This window comes from Zonotrichia leucophrys, chromosome 1 (assembly GCF_028769735.1).
Source record: "Zonotrichia leucophrys gambelii isolate GWCS_2022_RI chromosome 1, RI_Zleu_2.0, whole genome shotgun sequence".
Taxonomy (NCBI): domain Eukaryota; kingdom Metazoa; phylum Chordata; class Aves; order Passeriformes; family Passerellidae; genus Zonotrichia; species Zonotrichia leucophrys.
Genome location: NC_088169.1, coordinates 111,362,815 through 111,390,744, shown reverse-complemented (window position 1 = coordinate 111,390,744; position 27,930 = coordinate 111,362,815). Strand labels below are relative to the sequence as shown.

The 27,930-nt window shown below is 45.7% G+C and overlaps 1 protein-coding gene and 1 long non-coding RNA gene across 3 annotated transcripts; both read left to right on the top strand.

Annotated features, from left to right (window-relative positions):
• The first annotated feature begins 973 nt into the window (after positions 1 to 973).
• Positions 974 to 5,940, top strand: LOC135454784 (uncharacterized). The gene is made up of 4 exons (XR_010442200.1): positions 974 to 1,074; positions 1,985 to 2,339; positions 2,799 to 2,891; positions 5,908 to 5,940. It is a non-coding gene; the product is annotated as an uncharacterized LOC135454784 (long non-coding RNA).
• Positions 5,938 to 27,338, top strand: GJA8 (gap junction protein alpha 8). Of its 2 annotated transcripts, none has more exons than XM_064727203.1 (2): positions 5,938 to 6,098; positions 24,327 to 27,338. In XM_064727203.1, the coding sequence occupies exon 2, from the start codon at positions 24,337 to 24,339 to the stop codon at positions 25,534 to 25,536; it is 1,200 nt and encodes a 399-aa protein (XP_064583273.1). In that variant the 5' UTR covers positions 5,938 to 6,098; positions 24,327 to 24,336; the 3' UTR covers positions 25,537 to 27,338. The 2 variants fall into 2 exon arrangements, with proteins under 2 accessions (XP_064583273.1, XP_064583281.1); XM_064727211.1 differs by lacking the exon at positions 5,938 to 6,098 and adding an exon at positions 20,390 to 20,520.
• Positions 27,339 to 27,930: the final 592 nt, after the last annotated feature.

Below are 27,930 nucleotides of genomic sequence, written 5' to 3'. Positions count from 1 at the left end.
AAGTGCTTGTGAAAATGCTGGGGGGAAGCCTGCCAGACTGGCAAACCTGCTGCTCCTGTCTGGGGCTGGGAGCAGACCTTCAGCTGCCATCCATGGGGTCCATGAGGAGCTTGCTGGGCTCTCAACTAGAACGCTCAAGGACTGGTTCCTGCCAGGAACCAGAGACGGGGGCAGCAGTGGAGAGAGAAACAGAAACTACAGACAATGGTGAAATTATTTCAAATTAAGCTGAAATAGCATCTCCAAGATGCTTGAGCAGGGCCTTTCCTGCACATAGGCTCTGAGTGTTGCTCAAAGATATCCCTACAGCAATACACATTACAGACACAGCCTCTTCCCCCTGTGCAAATGTAAACAGGTCAGCATCCACATCTCACTGTGTGACAGAGTTCCCACATAGGAAATCTGTTCCTTCTGGGAAAGAAACATCTCCCTTCAGTGATATCCCTGTGTGTTTAAGTCTCCTGGGAGCCTGGGATGTGTTTTTCACGGCACGGAAGTGGAGCCTGCCAACACAAGCATGGTATGGCATGGGGAGGGCTGGCCTGGCCCAAGAGCAAGCTCTCACCCCAAACCCTACGTGCCTGCTGTCCCAGGAGCAACAGGAAGATCTGCCTGTCCTGCTACTGCCTGTGAGGTGCATTGGTGAGATGTGCTTTGTTTTGGATCTCAGGAAGCAGGGAGAGACTCTTTTTGCCCATGGTGTCTTTATGAAAACTAGGAAACAGAAGGCATGGATATCTCAGGAGATGTTTTCCAAAAAGGACACACCAAGAAAAAGTGACTGACTCTGCTCTTTATGAATATAAATTCAGGTGTCAGAGGATCTCACAGGTGGGCTGGTTAAACACTCAGTGCAGCTCACCTTGCACAGGTGGGGACTCCCTGGAGGTGAACTCACCATTTCTTTTCACACCTGGCTGTCTGTGCTGAGGCTGCTTCATTGGCACCAGCTGGGAAAGGGAGCTGCTGAGCCAACACACCCTCCCTCCCTGGGAATAAAAGGGAGTCCTTTAGCCTCCTGCAGAGGTTGTGGGGGCTTGCTGTGTGTCAGAGCCTGGTAGCAGTGCTGTGGTGAGTTGTTTGCCCTCCAAAGTAGTGATGTGTGAGCCACTGTGGTTGCTCCGGTAGAGGGGGCATCTTTGGTACACGTTTGGATCCAGATTCCTGAGTTTTGGGCTGCTTTGAAACACTCCAGTCAGTCTGTGGCCATTGGGCTGTCTCTGCTCTTGCCGTGTGGAGTTAATGGTCACTGTGGCAAGGATGGAGCCAGGATGTTTTTGCTCCAGCAGCATATGTTGCCCTGTGAGCTGGTTAAACCTCCTGCTCTTTTGTGGAACAGAGGCTAAAGGCCTCTGTGGGGACAAGTACACAAATGATGGAGCCCCAAGCCCTGCTGCTCTCCCAATGAGAGCAGAATTTATCACCTATATAATGATCCTGAATTCATCTGGGGGACGGTGCTATGGCTCAGCATGGTCTGGCTCCTCTGTGTTAGATTTCTGAGTAGGCCTGTATTCCCCAAAGTAATGTGAAGGTTGATATGAGCAAGGGAATGCATTTGGTATTTTAGTTTGTGGCTCACAGGACTGTGGCTCAGGGACTGTGGGTGCACAACAGAAATAAATTTCTCATGAGCTTGTTCACCTTCCCCTGAAAATGTGGTGGAAAAAGACTTGGGTCCTAATGAAGCTGCTAGTCACAGCAGGTTTGCCAGGCCTTGGGGCTTGCCTGAGCAGGGACTGATCTCTGTGGGGTGACTGCCAGGCATGCTGCTGGGGGCTCTGCTCCGGGCATATGGGAGTGCTTGCCTGGGAAAGAAGTCACTTCAGGCAGCAAATCCTTCCTCCCTGGGAGAGAATGGTGGGCAGGCATGAAGCAACCAGGAGACACATCCATCAGCGTGTTTGAGCAAGGAAAAATCTCGTAAATGCTCACCAAGGAATCTTTGGGTATTTCATAAGAAAAGGTTTGTTCACTGCAGGGCTGGAGTTGTGACAGCTTCCAGTGGAGATGGGATGGATGGAGGAGAGGGTGAGAGGTGCCTCCTCCCAAGGCAGCAGCTGGTGAGAAGGAGCCTGGGCTGCTCAGTGTCAGCACACACGTGGGCCTGGGGAAGCGTGAGCCCAGCTCCAGGCCTTGTCAGTGGCACCTCGTTGACTTTTAGCGCTTCCTTATCGTGTCCGTGCTCACCTCGCGCCGCGCCGATAAAATGCCGCAGCCGGCCGGGGATCTGTGAGCAGCAAACCCTGCAAAAACCCTGCAGAGCATGGGAGAAAACCTCAGAGCATGGGAGCCTGAGCTGCCAGAGACCAGCCAGGGCTCCAGGGCACAGCCAGGTAACCAAGGAACGCTCCCAACCCGGGCAGGGCGAGGGTGGGATGATCTCCAAGGTGAAAACCATGGGATGGGTGCAGCAGAAAGTGAATTTTGGGGCAGAATGGGGGTTTGTGAAAGCTGGGCTCCCTGAGACTTTCCCACACCTGGCAGAGCTGGAAGTGTGAGCCATGTGAAGTGATTGCAGGGTGTTAGTTCTCAGAGCTCTAAACAATAGAGTTGGGACGGAATGCCCAGGGTTTGGGATTTTTTTGTATTTTCTTTTTTTTTCTCCTTTCTTCTCCAGTAATAACAATTCTTTCTCTTCTAATATTAAGCACCTAAGTAGTTCTGGTACTTTTTCATTTATCACTAAAAAAGGGTATAATTTTCCCATATGTTACTGCTACCTTACCTCTAGGCCTACCTGTGGGCCCACAGCAATTTAAAAGTGGATTTAATTAATTAATATTTTTTTACAGGTGAGCAGCTTGCAGTGATACTCTTGGGAGAATCCTCTTGATGGTTTGAACTGAGGCTCCCTGAACATAAAACCCTGAGCTTCTACTGAGCAGGTATGTAATTTTTGAAACCTGTAATTGCTGCCAAACTGGTGAACAGAATCTTACCACTCCAGGAGAACAATGAGATCTGACTGGCTGGAAAGAAGAATTTTCCTTCTGAGTGTAAAATTTAGATGTTCTTTTATTTTAATTTTAATTTCATTTTGTTAAAAAATATTAAAGGATCTTAAACTTAGTGTCCTTCTTCCTGAACTGGAGAGAAAATCTATGATGCCAGAGTTCCTTGCTGAGAAAAAGCTCTAAAGTTTTTACCACAGAACATGGAGTCAAAGTCCTTTACTTTTTTTTCATGGTTAAAGTTTTGACTTCATCTTTACTGGTCCAAATATTCTGAGTGATTAAAGGTGAAACAAGGAACTACTTTAGAGAAACGAATTGTAGTTAAAAACAGAAACTTGCAGTGTGATCAATGAAAGGTTTCAATTTGACTTGCTGTTCTTCTTTTATGTCTTATTCAGAAAATAGACTTATGCAGCTCTTGGCATATTTTTTTTTTTTTTTTGTCTTTGGCTACAGCTCTACTCTGTACTGTTATTCATTGCATGTTATTAACCCAGATCTCTTATATAGCACTGCTCTTGGAATCATCCCTGTAATCACTTCCACATGCTGCAAACTTGCAGAGTGGAGCAAACTCCTTCCATATTCCCTGTATTGACATGAGCTTTGCCAAGTTTTGTTCTCCAATACTTGCTGGGATACCTCAAAGTTTATTTTCAAAATCATAGTCCCAAAGCTCTTCTCACAGGAATATCTAGTGTTGGCCCAGTCACCTTTAGGAGTCTCTCACTTTTTTCCCACCAACTTTGATATTTTCTGGACTTTTGAAGTGTTCTCCTCTTCTGTTTTCTTTTGTTTCTGCCCAACATCTTGTGCTAGCATCTCTGTATTTTGGAACCTCACAGTTTCTCCAGTCTTCTGTCATCCCCCACCAACATCTGGAACTGTGTGTGGGAAACCTGGGCCTTTCCCAAGAGCAGCACTCTCATCACCCCCAGCCCTTCTCCCTGACAGTGACACTCAGGTCCCCACACCTGTTACTGCATCCAAGCCCTATGAAATCTCATCATTTTCTCCTCTGACACCTGACTTTGTCTATACTGTCTGATTGAAAAGCTCCTCTATGCCTCTTTTGCAAGCCTTCAAAATTTATTATACTGCATGTTAATATTGGTAGTCTTTATTTTATTTTTTTTGACTCTGCTCTTACTAGGCAGGATTGAGACAACAACACCTTGAAAACAGTGAATAACTAATTCCTCTTGACAGGGATACTGATTGTCTGCCCAGCTAGGAGCTGGGCAAGGGAATATAAGGTGCTTGTTGCCAGTGTGCCACCTGGCACCCACTGTTAACCCTTTGAAGGCAATACTTGGGTTCCCAGTGCTGCTGGTGCCACCTTGTCTCTGATCTCTGCCAGTAATGCCCTCTGAATTTTGTAACAGCCTAGGGATGGTATTTAGTTCTTGCTTCTTTCTGCTGGGATCCCTCTGTCAGGGCTAGACCTCATGCAGGTTTTTCTTTGACATTTTATGGAACTTCCACTCCAGATTTGAGTAAATTTCATTCTAGAATGTGCTCCAGCCTGAAGGGCAGAGCCTTTTGTCCAAGACACTCGAGGTCAAATGGAGCAAGTGTTGATCTCGACTGTTTTCTTCTTTTTTTCCCATATTCTAATGAAGCATCCTAATTAGTGACCTATGGGATCACATCACCACCAGCCTGACTTGCTATAATTTTATAATTTTTTTTTCCTGAATGCTTTACAACACCCATTTTGTACATAGACCAGGAAAGACAGCAAGGTGGTGAGTCCCATTTTCAGATGGATCCACGTGCTACAGGTGGGTGTGTGATATCCATGTCCATATGAAACCATGGCCTCAGCAGCTGTTTTTCCATGGATATCTGATGTGGCATCTCCCAGGGGTGCTGGTATTTGCTGGTGCTCCTCTGAGGCACCTGTACCACTCTTTGTGCAGCAGTGAGGGTGTGTGAGCTGCCAGCTGAGCTGCTCCTGCTTGCTGCTGACCTGGTGAAAAAGTTCACAGTGCCAGCAAAAAAAGGTAGGAGGAGGAGAAGAAAAAGGGACTGGAGAAGATAAAAAGCAGAAAATGAAGTTAATGAAAGTGGGGGAGTGCTTCTGGTATTATAATGTTGCCAGAATTAGGTTTCTTTAGCTCCTGCTGTGCTTTGCTAAAAACGAGTCTAGTTAGCAGCAGCAGATGTAACAGCTGTACAACTGTCAGGGGAACAAGAGAAGCTATGAGAACTCCATGAATTAAGCAGATTCTCTTACTTTCTTCATGTGGAGGTCTTAGAAGTGGAAGTTTTCAAAGTGTGTCCTGCTGGCTGCTCATGCGAAGTGACTGGGATGTTGCAGAAAGCGATGAGAGAAGGGTGTAGCAGGCAAGATGCAGGGTATGTTTCCAGTCAGGAAAGGGAGAGCATTTGGGGAATGGGTTGTTAGAGATGATGGGGGAGCTGGGAGGAAAGATGTGCCTCGGGAATAGACACTAATGTTGCAGAAGTGGGGATGGGAATTCATGCAGCTAAGAATAAATGTGTTTGTGGAAGGGATACTGGTGGTTATTTGGTAACCAGAAACTTAAATGATCAAAGAGTTTAGTAAGACCTTCTGACTTTGCCTTGCCCTTCCCAAAAATATATCATGGCTGTGTGGAAGGTCACCTCCCATCCCTTCTTAGATGTTAATCACCCCCTTCAGTATAGGCGGCCTATCAAATGGCACAGGCTGGGTAAACACTGGTATATGTGATAGCATATTTGCTGGGCTGCAGGATCTAAAGGTAAGGCTGATCTCTGGAATGCCCAGATATTTGTGAGGGGAGGCAAGATTCCTGCTCTCTTCAGCTGCTTCCTTGCCCTCCAAGTGGAAGGAGAAGGCATTTCAAATTCCTTGCAGGCTCCAGGCTATAAACAGGCTCTTCCTGTGTGAAACAATAAGTACTAACAGTACTCAGGAGCTGTCTGCTTTTCTGAACAGGTCTAATACTCCTGAGACATGCTTTTGTGGGGACAGAAGTGCCCAGTGCTACTGGTGTAGATCATCCAAGAAGATGGCATTGAAGACAGAGGAAATCAAAGTCCCATCAAGCTGAAGCAGACAGAGACAGAAAGGGGAAGGAGCCAAAACAAAAAGAAAGCAGGAAAGAGGAAGAAAACAATTATGCCAAGGTGGGAGAGTATTAGCATTGTTTTGTACAATGGAGAAGTGGCTCAGCCATTAAATACACCTCATAAACACTGTATTTTTTCTGCTAGCTAGCCTAAGGGCCTCTGTGGGGGCAAGTACACAAATGATGGAGCCCCAAGCCCTGCTGTTCTCCCAATGAGAGTAGAATTTATCACCTATAGAATGATCCTGAATTCATCTGGGGGGAGGTGCTGTGGCTCCAGCATGGTCTGGCTCCTCTGTATCAGATTTCTGAGTAAGCCTGTATTCCCCAAAGTAATGTGAGGGTTGATATGAGCAAGGGAATGCATTTGGTATTTTACTCTGTGGATCACAGGGCGAGTGCCACATGCAGTAGTCATGGATGCTGTGTTTATCCTTACCCTTCTTGCTAGCTTGAAGGCAGTGGTGCTACAGCTTGAGTCTCTGAAGCTCTTCTTGGCATGTAGGCTTTTGGCATAAGAAAATCTCCATGGGTCTGCCACCACAGGCATTCCTTGGGGTGCAGAGTATGCTGGGTGTCGGTGCTTTGGAATTATTTGTAAGGCATTGCTTTGTTTTGCCTGGTCCTAGTCAGGAGACTGAAGTGGAGGTTACTAAAACACTAAACAATCATCCACTTGGGTGATGCAGGAACAGAAGTGTCTCTTATAGCTACACTAAAATCTTCTGGGAGCTAGGTTGTTCTCACACTCATCAGCAATGACAGTGGGGGGAAAAGTGCCTGTCCAGGTAGGACCTGTTTCACCTGGACCCTTTGTTTACACAGAGCAAAACCATGGGGTTTCTTGTACAATGATCCTACAGGGAAATGTGAAACTTCAGACATTCCTTTTTCCCAGATGGGAAATCTGCACAGTAAGACTGCCAGATCCATGAGCTCTTTTCCTCCATGGGTGAAATTGCTTTTTTCCCATGGTGAATCTTACCAGCCAAGGGTGTTGCCTCATCTTATTCATTAGCCAGTTGGTGTTGTTGTAGTTAGGGGTTAAGTAGTTAATGTCAAAAAATCCCTTGGAAGTCCAGGAATCCATATATTTGCTTATTTGTAATTTGTATACTGCCCCTGAGGCAAGGAGGCATGGAAATGTAATCCCATATTTGTGTATTTAACAACTGAAAAGGTGATGTGAGAAGAGGTTTGGGTGTACAACATTATAAAGAAAGCTGTGACTGTCTAACCTCCTGATTCTCCTCCCCTGTGGCAGGTCAAGCATCTCCCTGGTGCCCAGTCCTGTGGAAATACTGTATTTCAGTGTGCATTGAGGCTGTTTTTTCTGACACAGGATGGAGCTGAGAGGGTGCTTAAGCTTGTTTTAGTCCCAGCCAGAGAAGGGAAAGCTTTCTTCTTTAGGCTCCTGTTTGTGGTAGGCTCTACAGATACTCATCAAACGTTGACTTTACTCAGAGCTCTGAGAGTCAAATTACACGGGGTGGGCTGAGGCAGGAATAGGTGCTGCTGCTGCAGTGCTTCTAGAGAGCTTTGTTGTTGCTGGTTTTCTGCAGTGCAGATGTTGGGACCTTACAGGAAACCCATCAGTGCTCCAAATGGGTGGAGATGTGCAGTTGTAAGGAGGAGTAAGCATTGGAAAGTTGGTCATCGGTGGCTAAACGCTGTTGAGCAAGACAGCATGATAGTACTGATCAGCGGGAATGACTCAAAAATCAGCGATCTGCAAAAAAAAAAAAAAAAAATCTGAACCACAAACCAAAAAAACATTACTGCAATAGTCTGGATGACTCAGAAGGATGGGGCCAAGCATAACATGAGCTGCTGTAAGTCACATGTCAAAGAATAAGGAATACAAGCTGCATTTATCAGTTGGCAAGTTTGCCTTGGGAAGGAGTGGGGGCTGGTGCAGCTCATTGGCTCAGTACAGAATTCCAGGAGGATGCTGTAGCTGGGGGACCTCACGCAGATTTCAGTAAATAACCTCAAGCTGAATGTTTCTAGGAAGAGCTGAGTGTGTGTGTGATTTAGCGCTAACATGTCACTTCCCATGTACTCTGTTCAGTGCTTTTGTTGGTAATTCCTGCGTGGAAGAGGTTTCAGGGACAATGCCTGAGGGTGTTCAAGAATTGGAAGTGTGCCTTCCAGTAAAAGAGGTTGAAGAGGTGGGGTGAAAAGGGAAAGCTGAAGGCTAATTTTTTTCAGTGTCTAGATATACCTACAAGGAGAAAAAACTTCCTGTGGTCTAGCAGGCTGAGGGGCACTAAGACCCAAAACCAGGAATGTAAAACTGGATTTTAAAAAATCCCCAAAAAAAAGATGTGAGAAAACCCACTATTTTTAAACATCATCTGTAATTGACCACTAGAAAAACTCAGTGAGGCTTTTGGAGGATCCTTCCCATGAGGCTTAAAGTTGTGGCTGGATTCTTGTCAGAAAGGGGACCCTTGTAGAGATGGGAAGGATTTCTGCCAAGTTTTCTGATGCAAGTTTGTGAAGATGTGGGTCTGGATGATTGTCCCACTTCTTTCTGGCATTACAGTCAGATGTTGGCTCAGAGCAGCTCTGGGGTTGAGAGCTGGGACCTCAGGGCAGATGCAAAGGCATTCCCCCTGTCAGCCCAGGCATTGCTCCTGTTCACCCTGCCCCGTGCAAACACTCACCAGTGTTTGCTTCACCTTTTTAATGGGTAGTGTTGCACTGATATCCCAAAGTAAATGAAGCTTCATTAGTGTGCATTTAAGTGGGGAGTGATGACTAATTGTCATCTATCAATGGTGCTTTAATTCTCTTCTAGCCAAATCAAAGCATTTCTTTCATATCCCATCATCTATGGCTCTGCCATCCATTTTAAACTTTAAACCTTGTTACTCTCTTGTATTTCTTAGCCAAACCAGAAGGAGTTTTTCCTTCTGCTACCTCAATGAACATGTTAATTTTTTTTTTTTTTGTGGAAAAGCTATATTCCCATGAAGCCAGGTTTTGCTTTATTTTTTACCTTATTCCCTATGGTGGTGTTCGCAGGGGTCCCAGTATGAGGGAAGAGATGAGAATCCTGACTCCATGTTTCAGAAGTCTGATTTATTATTTTATGATAGATATTATAGTAAAAGAAAATAAATTAAAGCTATACTAAAGGAAGAGGATTTAATCAGAAGGCTATCAAAGGAAAGGAATGATAATAAAATCTTGTGAGTGACCAGAGTCCCAACACAGCTGGACCTGTGATTGGTCATCAAGTAGAAACAACTCACATGGGCCAATCAAAGATGCACCTGTTGCATTCCACAGCAGCAGGTAATAGTTTTTCTTTTCCTCTGAAGCTTCTCAGGAGAAAAAATCCTAAAGAAAGAGTTTTCCAGAAAATGTCTGTAACAATTCCCCTCAGACTTAAACTTTGTCAGAGGCTGAGCCTGTGCCTATGGAACGATCAGAGGTGCAATGTGCCATTAGAATTGAGGTCTCAGAGCAGGAGAAGGATGGGTGTTGGTGCAGGTGGAGGCTGGGACAGCAGCAAGAGGTGCCAGCAGAGGCTGTAGCAGTGACAGAACTTCCTGGGAAACACAATGGGCACTTGAGAGCCAGCCCAGGAGCAGAGGAAAGCCAGGCAGGGCAGCAGGGCTGGCTGGGTGGGGCGTGTGAGGATCTGTGGATGTGGCTGTGAGGGGTGGGAAGCCTTTTCCTCCTGTGACTTCACCTGGAGTGCGTGCCAGCCCCGGCACACAATGTTATCACTGCACGCCAGCGTGCGGCCAGCACGGCTCTGCTTGCACACAGGGCCCCAGGAGACTTTCTCCAGGCTCTGCAGCTCCTGGCCTTGGTGGCTCCTGCCAGAAAGATCCCTGGTTTTGTTCCCAGTGGTGCCAGAGCTGCCTGTGCTCCTGGTGTCACCGAGGTGGAGATCTGGTGGTGAGGAGTAAAGGTGAAAGGTTTTGTCAGGACCTGGAGCAGGGACCTCTGCCCTACCCCACCCCTCTCTGGCAATCAGGGCTGCTCTGGGCTCTTTCCTTATCCAGGGCTTATTGCTGTGCTGAGAGTTAATGAGTCATTAGGAACACTCTGTCCCTGCTCATGGGGACTTTGCTGCCCGGGTGGAAATCCTTCCCAAGAAGCCCATTCCCCTCTCTGTGGCAAAGACAGCTGTTGAAACCTCTTGGATAAGTAAATGCAGTCCTTCAGGGCTCAGGCCCAGCCTGTGGCAGTGGTTTCCATGGGCCAGGGATGAGTGGTCTGCCTCCAACCATCTTTACTCTTGTCACTGTTAAATACCTTGCCTAAAAGGGAGAGTTGGGCCTGGACCATCAGAATCTCTTGGCAGTTTCACAGATCTCCTTTCATGGCAGTCTACAGAAGCTCTAGCTTCTCTCAAAGAACACATTGTAGATTAAATGCTGCCTCTAGAAGTCCCAGCCTCAGCTAGCCCTCTTCCCTGCACTAGGAGAAACCCTACATTGTTTATTTTGTTCTGTTGTTCCATGAATGAGGCCTTTCTGCCCAGACAAGCTCAGGCATCCTTTCCTTAAACAAAGAACCTTTCCTCAAATTCTTTGGCAGACTTTGGTTTTCCCAGGACTGATGTTTTGAAGACATCCATGCTTTCCATGCTTTTACATTCAAAGAATGCAACAGCACTGCAGTAGTTTACAGAAAAATGTGGTGGGTCCAGCCTTTGGCATCTGAGATTCATCACTGACTGGTCTTTGGCATCAGGGAGATGCAAGACACTTGTCCATGCAGGTGTCTGTCTCCAGGTTGTTCAGAGGCCTTTGTAGGTTCATCAGCAGCTCTCCAGGACGGGTGTTTGTGCTCCAATGGAGGTGAAATGGTGCAGTAGCAAACAGGAGGCTGCTGGCGCTGTCATGCTGTGTAAGAATCCTCAGGATGATGCAGCACTTCACCACTTGTGACTCTGCTTTCTGGCCTACCTCACAGGTCATTAATTATTTCTGGGAGGTGGACTGGAGATGAGCAGATTTAAAATTACATACCAGCAGCCCACGTGTACATCTGCAATCTCATGTCATCAGTACGAGGTAAGAAGACACTTCTGGGGGGTACCTTGACACCTTCTTCATTCAAGCTGGCAGGAAGTCATTAAAATAAGCTGGCTTTTGAACCAGAAAATAAGCACTATTTTTCTAATTTGATGAGTTAAGGCTCACAGAGAACACTTAATGGGAGCTTTAGCAGAAGGCTTCCAAATTGGAGGATAAACCAGGCAGGACTGAGATATGTCCTGGAGCTCAGAGCCCTCCAGGCAGTTGCTGCTTCCTGGGACACAGTTCTGCACAGCAGAGCTCCAGCTGTTCTCCCTGCACAAGGGCAGGAGCTGCCCTTCCCTTCCCTGTGCTAAAGCAAACCCAGTCTGTTTGTCCAGCCCTCTGAGCCATCAGGTGTGCTCTAGATCTGCAATCCCCTTTTTCATGATCCACTCCTCTCCAGGACTTGGTGACTTTTGTAAAATGTTTGGTGTTTTCTTCCATATTATTGATTACTAAAAATATCCTGATGCCAAACACCCTCCAGGATCTTGATACAAACATTTTACAAAAAAATCCCCCAATCACTTCTAGTTCTCAATTGTGCTTTGGAACCAGTCTGATAGGTCATTTATAGTCTGTTTCTGACTGCTGTCTTATTTTTATGCCAAGCAAGTTCTTTAATCATTGTGCCACATGATAGAAGGGAAACTGCCTTCCAGGATCTCAAGTATTTTGTACCAGCTTTGTTATATTTAACAACTGTACATGCAATTTCCTCAGAGAAAAGTAGGAGCACAGTTCAGTGGGGGTGAATTTTCTATAAATCTCTCTTGGTTGCCCCTAGTTATATTACCCTCTTTTTATTCCCTCTGTTCTTTGTTAGCCACTTCATTATTTAGTTCAGGTGTAAGATCCTATCACAGGTCTGTAGTTACCTGTGAGTAATTATGAGATAATTATAAAATATTTATGCCCTTCTACATAATCTTTACAAAATGCCAGACTATGGGATTTGTTCTCCTCCTCCAGGACTTACCCATTGCACCAAGAAGTACAAAAGATCAACATAATAATGGAATCATGCATGCAGCTTATGAGAAAAACCCCCAAAACCAAAGAAAGTAAGAAATTTTCAATGCCAGGTACCTAGTCCTGGTGATTTATAATGTCTGATTTAGTAGGTGGTATTTAACTCCTCTGAGGTACTACAGGAATAGACATGTCATCACCAAGGTCTTCATCAACTACTTTCTTTCCTCTCAGCAGTAGCATAGGAGTATTTATTGATTTCTTTTGTTGTTCTCTGCATTGTTATTGATTAATCTAAGATTTCCATCTGATAACAGATCAATACTATGAGTCAGACTCATTCTGGTCTTAATTTAGTTTTTAAAAGAAGACCTTTGTCCATCTTTCCCCCCCCCTTTCACTTCCATCATATTTTTTACAATTCTTATCTTCTAATTTATATTCAGCTTCTCTCATACTGCTTGTTACATGAGTTATACCTTACTTTAAGCTGCCTCATTTCAATTTTACATCAGGTTGTGGTTTTTCAGTTGCACTATTCTTTCTTTACTGGGGAGTTGTGTATTTTTGGTGCCTTGTAAATGATTTTTAAGCATTTGCTAGTGAGTATTTATATTTTTGTATTTAAGTATTTTCTTTGTGTTTATTTAGCCCAGAATGCTCTTCAGGGCTGGGAAACAGAACTTTTTAAAGCAATATATCTTTTAAAGCATTGCATTACCAGTTTGGACCTCCTTCTGCTTTCACATAAGAGTGCAGTGAGTTGGGGATCAGTGAACTTGCTACCAGCTGTCATTTCTGCTATCATTTTACCCATCCTGATAAAGGAAAGACAAGTTTTGTTCAATTTGGTTTTAAAGCTTGCCAAATGAGGAAGATGTTAAGAACATTTACAAATCCCCAAGGCTGTTTGAGTCAGCAATATCATCATGTGTTAGGCTAAGCAGAACTTAAGTTTTTTTATTTGGTGGGGGCTTGAGTAATCTGTGCCATATTCCAGTATTTCTTGATTATCCATCCTGTTACTGGAGCACTAACTCAAATATTGAACACTCATAACTAGGAAATTGTGATTCATAGTCACAAACAAGCTAGCAAGTACTTTTATTCTTGCCCCACTCAGTCTGTCTTAGGGCTGTACCTATTGATTTTAATATTGCCTTACAAACCATGCCAGCATTTGTTGCAATGTCTTACAGCTGTAGTCCCCTGGGCAGGCAAAGCCTTGATGAATATAAACTGGAAAGGAATGCCACAATTGTGTGCAGCTAAAGAGGATGTACTGGAATGGAGCTGACTTCTGCATTGTGTTCCTGTAAAGGAGGGCAGAGTCAGGGCTGCAGCTGCATAAACCCAGCATTGCTCAGGGGGAGTAGAAACCCACCAAACCTGCTGCACCCTGGGACAAAGCAGGGGGCAAACAGAAATATCAGAGCTCCTGTCCTTGTTTCAGAGCTCTGGGGACTGGAGAGACACAGCCCATTAAAGAACATGCCTACATTTTGCTGAGGAGCCACCTGTAATAGCTGCATTCACTGGGATGGTGTTTATCAATCAGACAAGAATGAGGCCTCATAATTCAGGGCATGTGGAAGAGCATTCTACAGTTGCTGTGCCAAGGTGGGATTCAGAAATTTTCCATAGAAGTAGCTCCTTAAAATTCTGCCAGGTTTCACACAGGACAGGGGATCTCCAGAGAGTCCTAATGCTTCTTTTAAAAGATCCCAACATGCTTTAAACCATATTCCTCCTAAGAATATCATGTTCACTGGGCAATAACAGGACTATAAGGGATTGAAGCTTGCTGGAAATAATGAAGAAAAAACCATCTCCAGGCCTCTCCAAACTGGAGAAGCCCTTTGGCTCTTCCCACCTATGTTTTCTGGCAACTCTGTAGATAATCCTTGACTCCCTCCATCTGGCTGTTTATTAGTTTGAAGCCAAATTGTCTCAGAATGCTGAGCACCTCTGGATGAATGATGTATCTATGGGCAGGTTGTCTTCTTGATCAGGAAATGAGAATGAGTGGCTCAACAGCTTCCAAGTTCAATAACCTCCTTTACTTCTTAATGAATTGCTGAGGCATGAGAGGCTTCCGTTCCTTGCTGGCATCTCTCACCCTGTGCCCAGAGAAACAATCATATCAGGCTCAGGAAGACTGAAAGGGCAGGGAAACAGGAACCATCCCCACGGATGTCCTCCCCAGAGAGGCTGGGAACATGCTCTGCTCTGGGAAATGGGAAGCTGAGGTCAGCCAGAGTGTACAGCAGGTATGCACATCTCTGGGGATGGGAAGAAGAGATAATGGGCTGCTCTGCCATCCCCATCCCTGCCTGGGCTGCTGCTGAGCTCTGCTGGGCCACCTCCATGCCCTGTGTGCAGAGCACACCTCCACTGTGTGGTTCTGTGGTGTGGAAATGAAGGCAGGGAGATAAAGGTGGAGAGAGGGTGGTGACAACGCTCCTGAGAGCCCTGAGCCTACCACTCAGCAAGGCAGGCCTTGGTTGGGTGAGGAGAGCCCAGAAGAAGTGAGAAAGGAGCAGGGAATGAGCCCCCATCAAAAACTGGGAGGCAAAAATCCCCATGGACAGTGAGGTAACAGGGGATGCTCCCAGGCACACAGACTTGTTCCCATCTTTCAGAAGCTTTGTCCCTTCTAGCTCCTCCTGCCTGGGAATGTTAAGAGATCGCACAAAAAGTCTTGATAAAACAAACATATGGAGATCCCCTCAAGAGGCTGGGAGATATTATTAGCTCCTCTTTTACTGGCAGGCCTGGAGCAATTAATTACCAGAAGTATTATCAGGTACTTGTCACTGCTTTCCCTGGATCCACTTCACATAGCCCAGATTGGCTGTAAGCAACATGTTCCCTGGCTGGCCTGATAGCTCCCAGCTCCTGATAGCAGCTCCTCTGCTCCTCTCCTCAGGGTCTCAGCACTGCTGGAAGGGCCACCACCTCGAATATATGCTGAGAGAAATTTGGGTCCATGGACCACTTAACTATGCAGCATGCCTGTGTTTTTGTGTCTTCTCAGTGATGTGCTCCACCTCTGTGACTGGGGCAAAGTTTTGGGCAGGAGGCAGAGAAATGGACAGGTAAGAGGAGGTTACATGGGGACCTAGGGAAAGGCATTTTGTGTATGATGGCTGCTGCATAATGCATGTTTAACAATTTTCCTATGAGCTCTGGGCCCTGTCCCGGTGCTGCTCTTCGGAAATGCCACTGGAGATGCTCTAAGAACTTAGAATTTCTATCCAACACACTCTTGGCAAGGTCTGTGCTTCCAGAAATAGTCTGGTCAGGCTTTAGGTGAAATTATGCTGATCCATGAAATGTGTCTAAAGGACTACTCTTCTCTTCCTGCTGCTGCTGCACAGCACCTACTTTGACACGTGAGAATTCATCTTTTTTGCCTTACTTTGTACTTGTAATAAATTTTACTAGTTAGATACTTTCAGTGAAGTTTCTATTATTAACCATGTTATTGTTAAAGGGAAAATCATGCAGCTCAGCTGGCACACCTATGAAATACTTGCTGGAAAAGGGATATGGGTTCAGGTGAAAGTACAGATTTCAGTAGTAAAAAAGGTGTTTTGACAACAGAAGTAAAAATAGGTAAAATTGGAGGCATCATAATCTTCATGTCAGTTTAACTCCATGTGTCTAACCATTGTAAAAGTAAAAAAAATCGTATTCAGTATAATCATTACAGAGCTCTCCTGCGTTTGCTGTGGTTAGTTTTGTACCTGCAGGCGAAGTTTAGGAAGGGAATGAAGAAGGGAGTGTTGAAGAAGGGAACGAAGAAGGGAGTGTTGAAGAAGGGCATGTTTAAGGAGGGAATGGAGAAGGGAGTGTTTAAGAAGGGAACGAAGCGCCAGGAGCAGGCTCGGCGTGCCCGCGGCGCTCTCGGTGCCGCCGAGCATCCATCCCTCGGTGAGAGGACACCGCCCGCTGGCGGCCCGGGATGCGGGAGCGGCTCCGCTGCTCCGGCACCGGGACCAGTGCGGGGCCCTCGGTCACACCAGCACCGCTGGGGAGGGCTGGGATGGGACACAAACCAGCAAATTGGTGGGAATGGGGTTATGGTGAAAAAACGCCTCTAAATCTGCCACACACGCTCAGAGCCACCACTGGAGGCAAAGAACGCGTTTGTCGCAGTTTGTGACAGCCCCGAAGGTGCCCTGGGGACAGCCCTGCCCGCAGGGACAGCTGGGCTGGGCAGGACGGCACCACCGTGCTCCTCACTGCCCCAGATCATTAACCCCACTTCTAGATTATTAACTCCAGCGGAATTCCTTGCTGGCACAACCAGCCTGCTCCCAGGTGTGAGCTGGGGTACCCCCAGGCTGGCTTTTCACAACTGGTGGCAACATACTATTTAATATTTTTTTGGTGTGTTTTTCAACTGAAAATATTTCTCTGAGGTTTCTTCAGGTCCTACCCAAAACCACAGAGCCGCAGAAAGCCTCCCTCTCCCCCTGCTTGTTTTTCTGCTTATGAGGTAAGCTCATCCTTAACAGATGTTTGTTTACCTCTTCATAAAAGCCTCCTGTGATTCTACAGCCTCCCCAAGCAGTGTGCTGCTGTGCTTTGCTATTCTTGCCATTGCAAAGTGTTTTTCTAATGTTTAGCTATATCATTTTTATTGCAAATTAAGCTGATTATTTCCTCTTCTACTTTTGGTGAATGTAAGGGACAACTGTTTAGTCTCTCCACCCATTATAACAAATGTTTATGTGCTGGAAGACTGTTATCATGCCTCCCCTCCCCGTTGTTCTTTTCCTAGAGAAAACAAACTCAATTATTTTATCCATTCCTTATAAGTCATGGGGTTTTTTTTTCCGCCTCTCTTATCATTTTGCTGTTCTGTTTTGGACTTTCTCCAACTTGTCTGCATCTCCTGTAAAATGTAGTGCCTGGGAGTGGACACACTGTTCCTGCTGGGAGCTCAGCTGTATCAAGTAAATGCACAAAATAATTGCTTCCGTTGCCTTATACACAAAATCTGCACTAAAGCACCTCAGAATGAGATTTGTCCTCTTCTGTGGGGCTCTCACTTGACAGGCACACATTGGGTCCTACCCCAGCTCTCTGCTGGATTGGTCATAATTGAGTTTGGAGCAGCACACCTGGTGTTTGTGCACCTTTCCTGAGCTGCATCTTGGGGCAGTCACCTCTCCCCAGTGTCTCACATTCCTCTCAAATTCCAGTCACTTCAGCCTCCTGCCTTCAGGAGGGACTGCTGGCCCCCAGCCCAGCTGTCATCCTCTTCCTTTTGTCCTCCAGTCTGTTGTCCAAGACACTCAAGGAAATACCGAACAGCCCTGGAGGCAGAACTTCAGGGACACGGTTCTCCCAGCTGGAAAAGTGAAGCCCTGATAATTACCCTTGATTATGGCACTTCAACCTGTGTAACTTCTGCATGGTGACTCTGCTTGCTGCCCTGGGAGCCTGTAATCTAGATATTTTATAAATGTTCACTGAAATCTAAGTATTTTATACCTACCCTTTCCTCCTCATCTACCAGGCCTGTTAGTCAAAGAAGGAAATTAGCTTGGTTTGACATGATTTGTTCTTCAAAATTCCCTGCTGGTTGTTTCTTATCAGCTTATTGTTCTTTCGCTGCTTATAAATTGATTGTTTCATAATTGGTTCCATATCTCTCTAGGTATCACAGCTAGGCTGGCTGGCCTGTAATTCCCCAGGTCCTCCTAGAACAGTAATTTTCAGAGAAGAACTGCATTTAACAGATACTGAAAGGCATTCCACTCTTGCCCTGCTTATCTTTATTAATTGTCTAGCTTAGTTCCATCCCTTAAATTAAAACCATGTTTCCCATAAGTATTCATCCTCCACCAGAGGCTCAGCACAACCCAGCCCTATCTTCACCTCTCTTGTGTTCCTGCCCTTCTGTAACATACTTCCCCAATTTTCTTCCTTCTTGATGTTTTATATCTTCCTCCTCTTTTCTTTATGCTTTGCTTGCACCTCCCTAGCAAAATATATTCCCCAGCAATTCATATCCACCTGGTGCTGGAAAAATCTGGGAGCCTGGCCCTAAAAATGACGTTTGCCAGGCTTGCAGGAACATGGTAAGGTCTGCTTAAAGATTTGTCCAGGGCTGGCTACACTTTCCATGATTTCTGAGACCAGTAGGTGGCAGAGAGATGATAAAATGTGGGAGACTGCTCCTGGTGCTGAGAGGATGGATCACTGGCCCTGGGATGGACAAGGACACATTACTGGAGAGCTGGGTGGGTGTCTGGCAGAGAAGGGCACTGGGTGAGGGTCCCAGCTTCTTTAGGGAGGCTGAATGTGCCCAGTGCCCAGCCTCAGCCCCGAGTGAGAGGTCTGTGAGCTCAGCAGAAGAACAGGAAGAGTGTGCCACTTCCTAGCTAAGCAGATCCCCAGAAGATAACTTTGTTTGAGGGAGGGGTATCGTTAGCCAGGGTTGTGCTCTATATAATTGCACAATCTGCTATCATGCATGAACAGAGCTGTTCAATAGCATGGCCCTGCCTTGTCCTGACATCATGTCTGTGTTGGAAATCCGTTTGGAATGAAAAATCCCACATTCCCCAAGTGACCTCGTAGTCTCTGAGCAAAAGGCTGAGTTGCAGTGGAGACTTCACAGACTCAGTGGTGCCAGGGACAGAAGCTCAGTCACCAGCCTCAAAGCAGATACAGGTTCAGAAGTCAGCTATGAAGCAAACTTCTTTCCAAAAGAAAATAGTATTTGAAAAGTGTAGGAGATGCCCGTGATTCTTTGAAGGCAAGAAAAGTCCCCAAGGCAAGGAAAAGCCACTGTGAGTTAACAGTGTTGCTTTCACTAGCTGGCACTATTTTTAGCACTGGATTTTGGGGATGAAAGTACTCAGCACATCTACAAGTTGCCTAATGAGAACATAAATACCAAGGTACACAGGTTGGAAGTGTTTGCCCTTCTCAGTGTGGCACTGTCAGTGCTGCAGTTCTTTTGCAGACTCAGCGATTGTCGCATGCTGCACGTGAGGCCCAGCCTTCTCAGCCTCTGCTTTTATGGGCTCTACTCCTTTCTTCCACAGCCACTGCTTCCATGCTACAAAGGTAGCTCTGACTTCCAGCATTGCCCTGGTGCCTAAGAGAATCCAGTCTCCTTCTTGCTCTTCTTGTGCTCTGCCTTCTCCTCTTCATGCCTATCTCAACCAACCACTTCTCTGCAGAGCCCCAGTACAACAGTAATTCCTCACTGCCCGCCTTCATTTTCATTTAGACCCTTTTCTTCAGAGGGAGGAGGCCCTGGTGAGCTGGAGAACCTGACCCAGAGCTCAGTGGTGCTTTCATAAGAAGCCTCTAGATGAAGAGACTCTGTGTTTTTCCACAAAACCAGAAATGTCCTGCAAAACTGTGTATGCCCCATGCTAAAGGCTCTGCACTTTGTGATACCAAAGAAAGTCAGCCCTGATTATTTGGATGAAGGTAACACAGACTTCAATATAATTTCTGCCTCAGTTGCATACTGCAAGCTGTTCTGCAATTGTCAGACAATGTTTGATATCTGGATAGCATTAGCAAAAGGCAGAGAGAAGGTTAATGGGAAAGGTCTCTGATAGTAGCTGGATGTAATTTAGAGATAACTACAGCCATTAGTTGCACACCAGATTTGGGGTTTGGCTGATTATATGAGAGAGAAAAAGGCCTAGAAAGGGATGTGCACATTCAGCTAGAACTGAGTTTCCCAAAAAGACAGTTTTGGGTTGAAAAGGAATGGGCAGTTTAACATCTGAACCACCTGCCCTCTGTGATGCACCAGCCTGCAGACACTCTCTAAAAGTGCTGGATGCTGATGGTACTGCTTAATCCTCCCTCTCCACTGCTTCCCAGAGAGGGGTTGAGGGTGGCAGTGATGACCACTCATCATGCACTGATAGTAGTTTATCTCAAAGTATATAGCAAAACAAAACAACAAAGGCGTTCTTTCCTCCTCATCACTCACCTTGCTCCTCTCATTTATCCAACCATGCCTTTTCTTATTCACTTTGTGTTCTTGGGACTTGTGAATTCTCCACTGTGTGTCCTCTCTCCAGGTACACTGTTCCCGTGCTTGATTAACAGCATTTTTAGCATTGGGCTAAAAAATGTTCTAATACTGCTTCCCTGTTTAGGAGAGTGATTTCTTAAGGTGTTCAGAGTGTGAATTTCAGTCCAACTATGTGCATTGAGGGGGATTTTTCTTTTGTGTCTCCAGACTGGTTCATCTTGCAAAATGTGACTCTCTTCAATCTCTCACTTGTGCCTTAGCTCTTTTGAAATCCACTTTGAAAATCATCATCTCTGCCTCCAGTTGTGTTTTGGACCTTGGGGCTCTGCAAATCAACTTAAAAGCTGTTTGAGAAGACAAGTCCTGAGATTAAGCTCTGAACTTACATGGACACAAATGCCAGAAACACAGAAGAGTGGCCTGATACTGTTGGTTTGAAGGTACAAAATTTTGTGTCCCTCCTGTTTTACTATCTCATTCAAATGACAGCATTTCTGGAGACAGAGTGTCTCCCAATGCCATTCTGGGAAATTAAATTCAGTGTTGAGTTTGCATAAAGAGAGAGGAGAGGTGCTTGCTGCTTCATCACTTTATGAGCCTGGCATCTGTATCACTGCTTAGCAAATCTTGCTTCCAGTAATCCTCTTTTTCTTCAGAGCTGAACACCAAGAGCACATCCTGAGCAATGCCTCCAGAAAGACTACAAAATCCATACCTCAGAGTAAGGTTATAGCCTTTGACTTGTAATTAAAACTCTCAGGGCATTTAGTTGTACTTGTGGATGCATTACTGAGCCTGTGGTTCTCTTCTCCAGCCTCTCCAGCATTTTTGCAGGTGGCTGGTGGCAGGCAAGTGTGCCTGGGGTAACATTCCTGTGTGCTGGGCTGCTGGAATTCAGCTATGGTCCTTAACAAAACAGTTTGGTTTAGACATTCTTTATGCACGTGCACATGCAAGATGCATTTGGAGGAAAAACTAAGCAGAGCTGAGACACTGAGAGGTGAGGCTGTAAAATTGGTCTTTCTCAGCTTTGATTAATATTGACTGATAATCTTGTTTTCCCATTCTGCTAAATGGGAAAACATTTAAAGGTAAAAGATGTTAAAGAGCAGACCAAAGTATCTGACAATGCCAAATATAAACCCAATACTTCGCTATCTGCCTAAAAATCAGTAATGAAAGTTGTCTGTTGGATTTGGGTGTAGGGTAACAAATTAATTCAATTAATGCTGCTACTATCAGAGAAAGTGGCAGGTTTTCACCTGCCACATCACAACACCTAAAGACCAGCAAGTGTGGACACACACAGAGCTGTGCTGAACCACAGTGGAACTGCAGAGATGCTTTGGTCCCTGCTTAACTGAGCAAACTCCCATTTATGCATGTATTAGGTTTTCACTGCCTGCTGCCTGTTCCTCTCCCCCCTCTGCTTTTTCATGTTCAGTGGACTCTCCTCTCTGTGTCTCTGCCTCTCTCTATTTTTTTTCTCCCTATTGTTCCCCACGTCACTGACTGTCACTCACTTCATAAAGCCGTCTGGCTCGGAGCTTAAATATTGCAGGGCAACTAAAACCCACCATCAGAGCCAATTCAGTCATATCTGCTCAGTCGTGCGACAAGATTGGGGCTTTTAGGGTAGGGAAGAAGAGAGACAAAAGTTCACTCTTCCCTGCAGAGTGCCAAGAGAGGAGGGGGACACGTTTCTTCGGTGGAGCTTCTGGAGACAGCGGCAAGTTGCTTGCTCAACACCCTTACCCTGTTGGGCCTCTGTGGCCGGTGCTGTGCGCAGGGGGTGATGGTGGGAGCAGGGTGGGGGTCTGCAGCCAGCCTGGGAGAGCCCAGAACTCCCATCTGCTGGCTCTGAGAGGGCTCAGGCAGAGTCCTGCTCTCTCCTCGTGACAGGAATTTCAGGGGAGAGTGGCTACCTAAATGCCTCACTTACCCCTTTTTGGGTTTTGAGGCTGGAGGGGCTGAGTGCTTGCAGGTGGAACCCCAGATATTCAAACTGGTTGTGCTGCTCCTCATCCCTCCACCCAATATCATTGCTCCCAGCTGAACTGAGTGAGCAGCCTCAAACCACTTCACTTGCAGAAACCAGAGGGGATGGGCATGGCAGAGTTGTGAAGAGCGTGCCCAGTTGGAAGGGATCTCAGGAAGGGCTTAGCCAAACACAGCAAACTGCGAGCAAGACGTGTGATGGAGTTAGACAGGAAGCATTTTCTCTATTTTCTCTTTTCTTGCGTAGTGATTTTTCATTGTGATGAGGTCTATCACACCTAGAATGTCGCTCTTGAGGGCTGCAGTGGAAATGCTCAAATGGTAGCGTAGATATCAGTGTGACTCACAGGGAGAGAAGGAGATGGAGGTAACAGAGGTGCCTGGGGGACAATGAAGCTTGTACTGTGTGTAGTCATGTTTTTTACAGAGTTGCAAGTGATTGGTAACTGTGGGGTGTACTTTGCTCTGTGAATGTGCAGAAAGAGGATGTTTAAATCAGTTTAGATAATGTATGTAAACAGCATAATCTTCTGCTAGACTTGTTAATGTAAGCGCTGACATTAACACACTTCTTTACACGACTTTAATGACTGAGAAAGTAGCAATTTTCCTTGGTGATTAAATTATATGTTTGCCACTTATGTACGCGAGGTGTTTGTGCAAGCTGAAGGAACTGTGTTCTGTTCTTCGTTTTCTAACGTGGATGTCCAGGGTAAAAATATTGTGAGGTTTGAAGGCAAGGAATATGAGTCCATCTTGCTTTAGAAAAATGCCATCATAAGTTTGTGGGGCTTTTTTTGGTGGAGTTTTTTTTTTGATTGAAAATTTGTGAAATTCCCCCGAGCCATAGAATTCTCAATATTTTGCGTGTTTGTCTATGTGTGACTATGTACAGAGAGTAGTTGAAACAGGCTGGTATGTGTTGGTGTGTCATAACATATGGCATCACAAATATATCCCAGTGGTATCTGAAGGAGGAGGGAAGTTTAGATACTCAGATTTTCATGCTGTTGACTGTACCTTCCTTTTCCGAGTGCTTGTGTATGTGCCTGCATTTAGGGAACTATAGATGGAGGTAGTATCTAAGAGATGAAATTCTAGATTCCTGTGAACAGCTATTTTATGAATAATGTTCCCTGTTTCACTTGTCATGCTCTATAAGTTGGTCTTTCTGGGCCACTGTAATATTCTACATTCCTCAGAGACTTCAGACTGCTGTGATGTGTTAAATCAACCCATACAAATCAACTTTGATCTCTATTTTCCTCATTCATAAATCTTCCCTTGCCTGAAATTATATAGTAGGAAGTTCAAGACATGCAGAATGAAGCCCTGACCTAGGAATAATTTCTTATCATGCAAAGTAATGACAGATGTATTATTTGACTTGCATTATTGAAAATGGATGACTGCCTTAGCTTTCCAACAGTATATCTGCAGCTGGCTTCCAGCGCTGTGTTAGCCTGAGATAGTGGCACTGATATTTTAGAGACAGCAAATAGCATTTTAGGTCCCAGTTAGAGACCTTGGCGTTTTCCCCAGGTTGGTTCCACTGTCAGTGTGGTAGCTGACTTCAGGAGGAGATGCAAAGAATAGCACCAAATAATTATATTGCACATAACATATTCTATACAGCAAAACTAATCAATATAGTAGTTGTTAAGCTTATACAGCATTACTACCACAGTAATGGTGTTGTAATTACTGTTCTTACCTTACTTCTACAGTGATTGCTAAAGTAGAATTGACATTTGCAACCCAGAGAGAATTTACGTTTGTTTAGGTGCAATTTGGGTGCAGATTTGAGATCTGTTCGACCCGAGAGGGGTTCTGGTGCAGAAGTATTTGTGTGCTTGAAAGCTTCACCCTCTCTTCTAACCACTGCAGCTGCCTGCTGATAAGTCTGTTCCACTGTATTGCTGGTGAGTGTTTGTACGTGTACAAAATCTAAGCAGACTCGCAGAACTGAGCCTACAGAAGACTCTCACCTGCAAAAGGAGATAAATATACTCCCTGGCTGAAAAGTAATCGCCCATTTAGAGCCATGGAAGGAAGAATTTAGCAGGCAGCTTGCTCTGGCTTCGCAGCCCTTCTTCTGCTAATAAATCATTGTGAACAAGCAAATCAGCAAGCAAGCAACCTCGTGCCTTTCTGTTCTCAAAGCAACAAAACACATCAGTGGGAAAACCTGAAATCTTTAAAATTTAGCATAATTTGTGGTCTTTCTCTTTGTTTTTTTTCCCCTTAGACCGTAAGAAATGGGTGACTGGAGTTTCTTGGGGAACATTTTAGAGCAGGTGAACGAGCAGTCCACTGTCATCGGGAGAGTTTGGCTCACAGTGCTCTTCATTTTCCGCATCCTGATCCTGGGCACGGCCGCCGAGCTCGTGTGGGGGGACGAGCAGTCAGACTTTGTGTGCAACACCCAGCAACCTGGTTGTGAGAATGTCTGCTACGATGAGGCCTTCCCCATCTCCCACATCCGCCTCTGGGTCCTGCAGATCATCTTTGTGTCCACGCCTTCGCTGATGTACTTCGGGCATGCCGTGCACCACGTCCGCATGGAGGAGAAGAGGAAAGAGAGGGAGGAAGCTGAGAGGCGCCAGCAAGCTGAGGTGGATGAAGAGAAGCTGCCCCTGGCTCCAAACCAAAACAAAGGCAACAACCCTGATGGAACCAAGAAGTTTCGCCTGGAAGGTACTCTCCTGAGAACCTACATCTTCCACATCATTTTCAAAACCCTCTTTGAGGTGGGATTCATAGTAGGTCAGTACTTCCTGTATGGCTTCCGAATTCTCCCCCTTTACCGCTGCGGGCGGTGGCCCTGTCCCAATCTTGTGGACTGTTTTGTCTCCAGGCCCACGGAGAAGACCATCTTCATTATGTTCATGCTGGTGGTGGCTTCCGTGTCCCTCTTCCTCAACCTGGTGGAGATCAGTCATTTGATCTTGAAAAGGATCCGGAGGGCTCTGAGGAGGCCGGCAGAGGAGCAGCTTGGAGAGGTCCCCGAGAAGCCCCTCCACGCCATCGCAGTCCCCTCCATCCCAAAGGCCAAAGGCTACAAGCTGCTGGAGGAAGAGAAGCCAGTGTCCCACTATTTCCCTCTCACGGAAGTAGGGGTTGAGCCCAGCCCCCTTCCATCAGCCTACAACGAGTTTGAGGAGAAGATTGGGATGGGACCACTGGAAGATCTCTCCAGGGCATTCGATGAGAGGTTACCGTCGTACGCGCAAGCAAAGGAACCAGAAGAGGAGAAGGTACGAGCAGAGGAGGAGGAACGAGAGGAGGAGCATCCAGGGCCTCAGGAGGAGCCAGGGGTGAAGAAAGCAGAAGAAGAGGCGGGGAGAGATGAAGTGGAAGGGCCTTCAGCACCTGCTGAGCTTGCCGCTGATATGAGACCCCTGAGCAGGCTAAGTAAAGCCAGCAGCCGGGCCAGGTCAGATGATTTGACTGTATGAAGGTGCAGGATGCGGGGAGCACATGAAAAGGAAAAGGTTGAAGAGAAAAGGAGAGATAGAGAAAGAATCAAAAGATATTTTTAAGCAAAGTGCTAAAATGGCCACTTGAATATTATTTCCTTTTATGATTCTCAACTGGAAAGGTACTACCATGGTAACAGTGCCTTATTTGCCCCATATGTCCCTGTATTTCCCCATGCCAGCTCACTCCTTACAGTAATATCTACACTGTACACATAACTGATGTATTTTAAAGCCTAACACGGCAGTGATACCCAAATGTTGCCACTGTGATCACATTTACTGAAAGCCTTGTGTTCCACGTTTCTCTAGGAATGTGGGGCGGATCTGTCTTTCAGCCAGTGAGGGGAAAGACTCATCAACAACTGTATCTAGTCTTTCTCTTTCTATTTCCACCTTTGGCTCACTGAGCAGATCTCCCCTTTGCTGTTGGCATGGAGTTGCAGTTATTTAATTCACAAAGTGAATTCTATGCTTGGCATCAACACACTAAAATACTAAGCCCAACTTCCCTTCTTTATTCAGAAAATAAAGGCAAAAATGTTCCAAATTTCTCTGTGAATGCATATCTGAGTTAGGTAAATATATTTTCCCCGGTGAAAAATATTTCTGCTCTGCAAGTGATAGTGACAGTGGGCAAGGTTAACAGTAGGTCTTTACTAGGACTTAGCACATGCCCAGAGATGGATTATTTGCTCCCAATAGGGTCATCCAGCCCTGAGACTAGTTCAGAACACTGGAAAGATTAATTCAAGTGATATTTTTTACTTGTAGCCTTGTGACTTAAAGATTTGAAACTAGATTTAGCCAAGCAAGAGGGAAAAAAAAATTTCTGAGAAAGGAGGGGACAGCTATAGCCCCCAGAGCATAAAACCAAATACAAGCCTTCAGGAATGATCCTGACAAGTGTTCAGTTCCTGGAGCTTCCAGGCTCCCAGGCACTCAGCAAATCTCAGGTACAGAGTCCTGAAGGCACCTGTGAACCTAAACCAGGGGTCTGGGTAACTATGTGACTTTTTAAACTTCTAAATACAAAACTGGTTGGTCAAGTTTGAAAAGACTGATATGGTCTTGACAGCCTTTGTTTTTAATTTGACAGACAGGAGCCATTCAGTGGGCTACTTCTCCTTGAAATGCCAAAGTCTCAGTCAAGTAAGAAAATGCCTTTCAAAAGATGACTTAGACCTTTTGTGCCAACAGGTCTGTACAGAAGTCTCAGACTCAGAAAAATCTTTTTTTACAGAAGGCAGAAAATGATGTGCTTGCAAATGTTTAGATGTCTAATATAGATTTCTAATTTTAGGACTACAGCAGCAACTCTTGGCTGGGACAGTGCAGCAATGCGTTCAAAAGCTTCAGGTTAACAGCTCTGTCCCCCCAAAACTGAGCCCCATGCCAAAAAAGTGCAGGTATGCACTCTGCTCTGCAAACCTCAGACCCTGCCATCTCAGCAAATTCTTTCTGCTGGGCTGCAGCCCATCCCATTGTTCCCAGGGCAGGCTCTAATCCAGGTCAGGGAAAAAAAGGTCTTTGGCACAATGCATCAAACTCATCCCGCCATCAGCTAGAAAAGCCCCCCTGCGGCCTCCCATTGTGGCAGGTCTGACTCAAAGCCCAGGAGAGGCAATGGGAGTCTGTGAGAGCCCTGGGCAGGCTTGGGCCCTGCCCCAGCCCCAGAACAGTCAGTCCTGATCCCACCCCTTTGGTGGAGTTCCCTGCCTGGCCGGACTTCACTGCAGAGTGACGATAAGCTGTACATATGTAGAAAGTTTGTAGGGTGCATTGGGATTCTTCAGTGCCACAAAGGTGCCATGTATTGGTTTTTTCTTTTTATTTAACACTATTCATCCTTTTGCTCCTCTTGGGTCTGGGTGTTTTTGCAAGGTTTGCAGCCTGAGGTCAAAACCTTTTTTTTTCCTTAAACAAAGGCTGCTGGGTGTCCTTCCTTGTGAAGGAAGACTGGAAGGTCCCTCTTCAGTTTTGGGAAGGAATGTGACAAAGCAATACATGCAGAGAGAGAGAACCTGGAGGCTGCCATTTATCCACTCTCTTAATACAGAAATAGGAGAACTGTTATCACAACTGAGGGAAGAGAATGTTTTTCAGCAGGAAGAGTCCACTGTGCCCAGTTCAAGATACTACAACTAAAGAAAGGGCTAAGATGTAGATGAACAACACAATCACCACACTTACACTAGATGGGATCTCTTTTATTTTCTCCATAGAAATCTGAGACAAGAGTTTGAATGATTCTAAGCATCAACCAGCCCACTTGTTGAAGGGGCTTGGAAACACTTTTCTGCAGGTAGAAACCACAACCTTGTTACAGTTTATGCGAGGTATCTGCATCAGAGCATCTGACCCTTCCAGATA

What these genes read in the sequence shown, in the direction of transcription:
- GJA8 (XM_064727203.1), top strand. Translation starts at nt 24,337, where the DNA reads ATGGGTGACTGGAGTTTCTTGGGGAACATTTTAGAGCAGGTGAACGAG.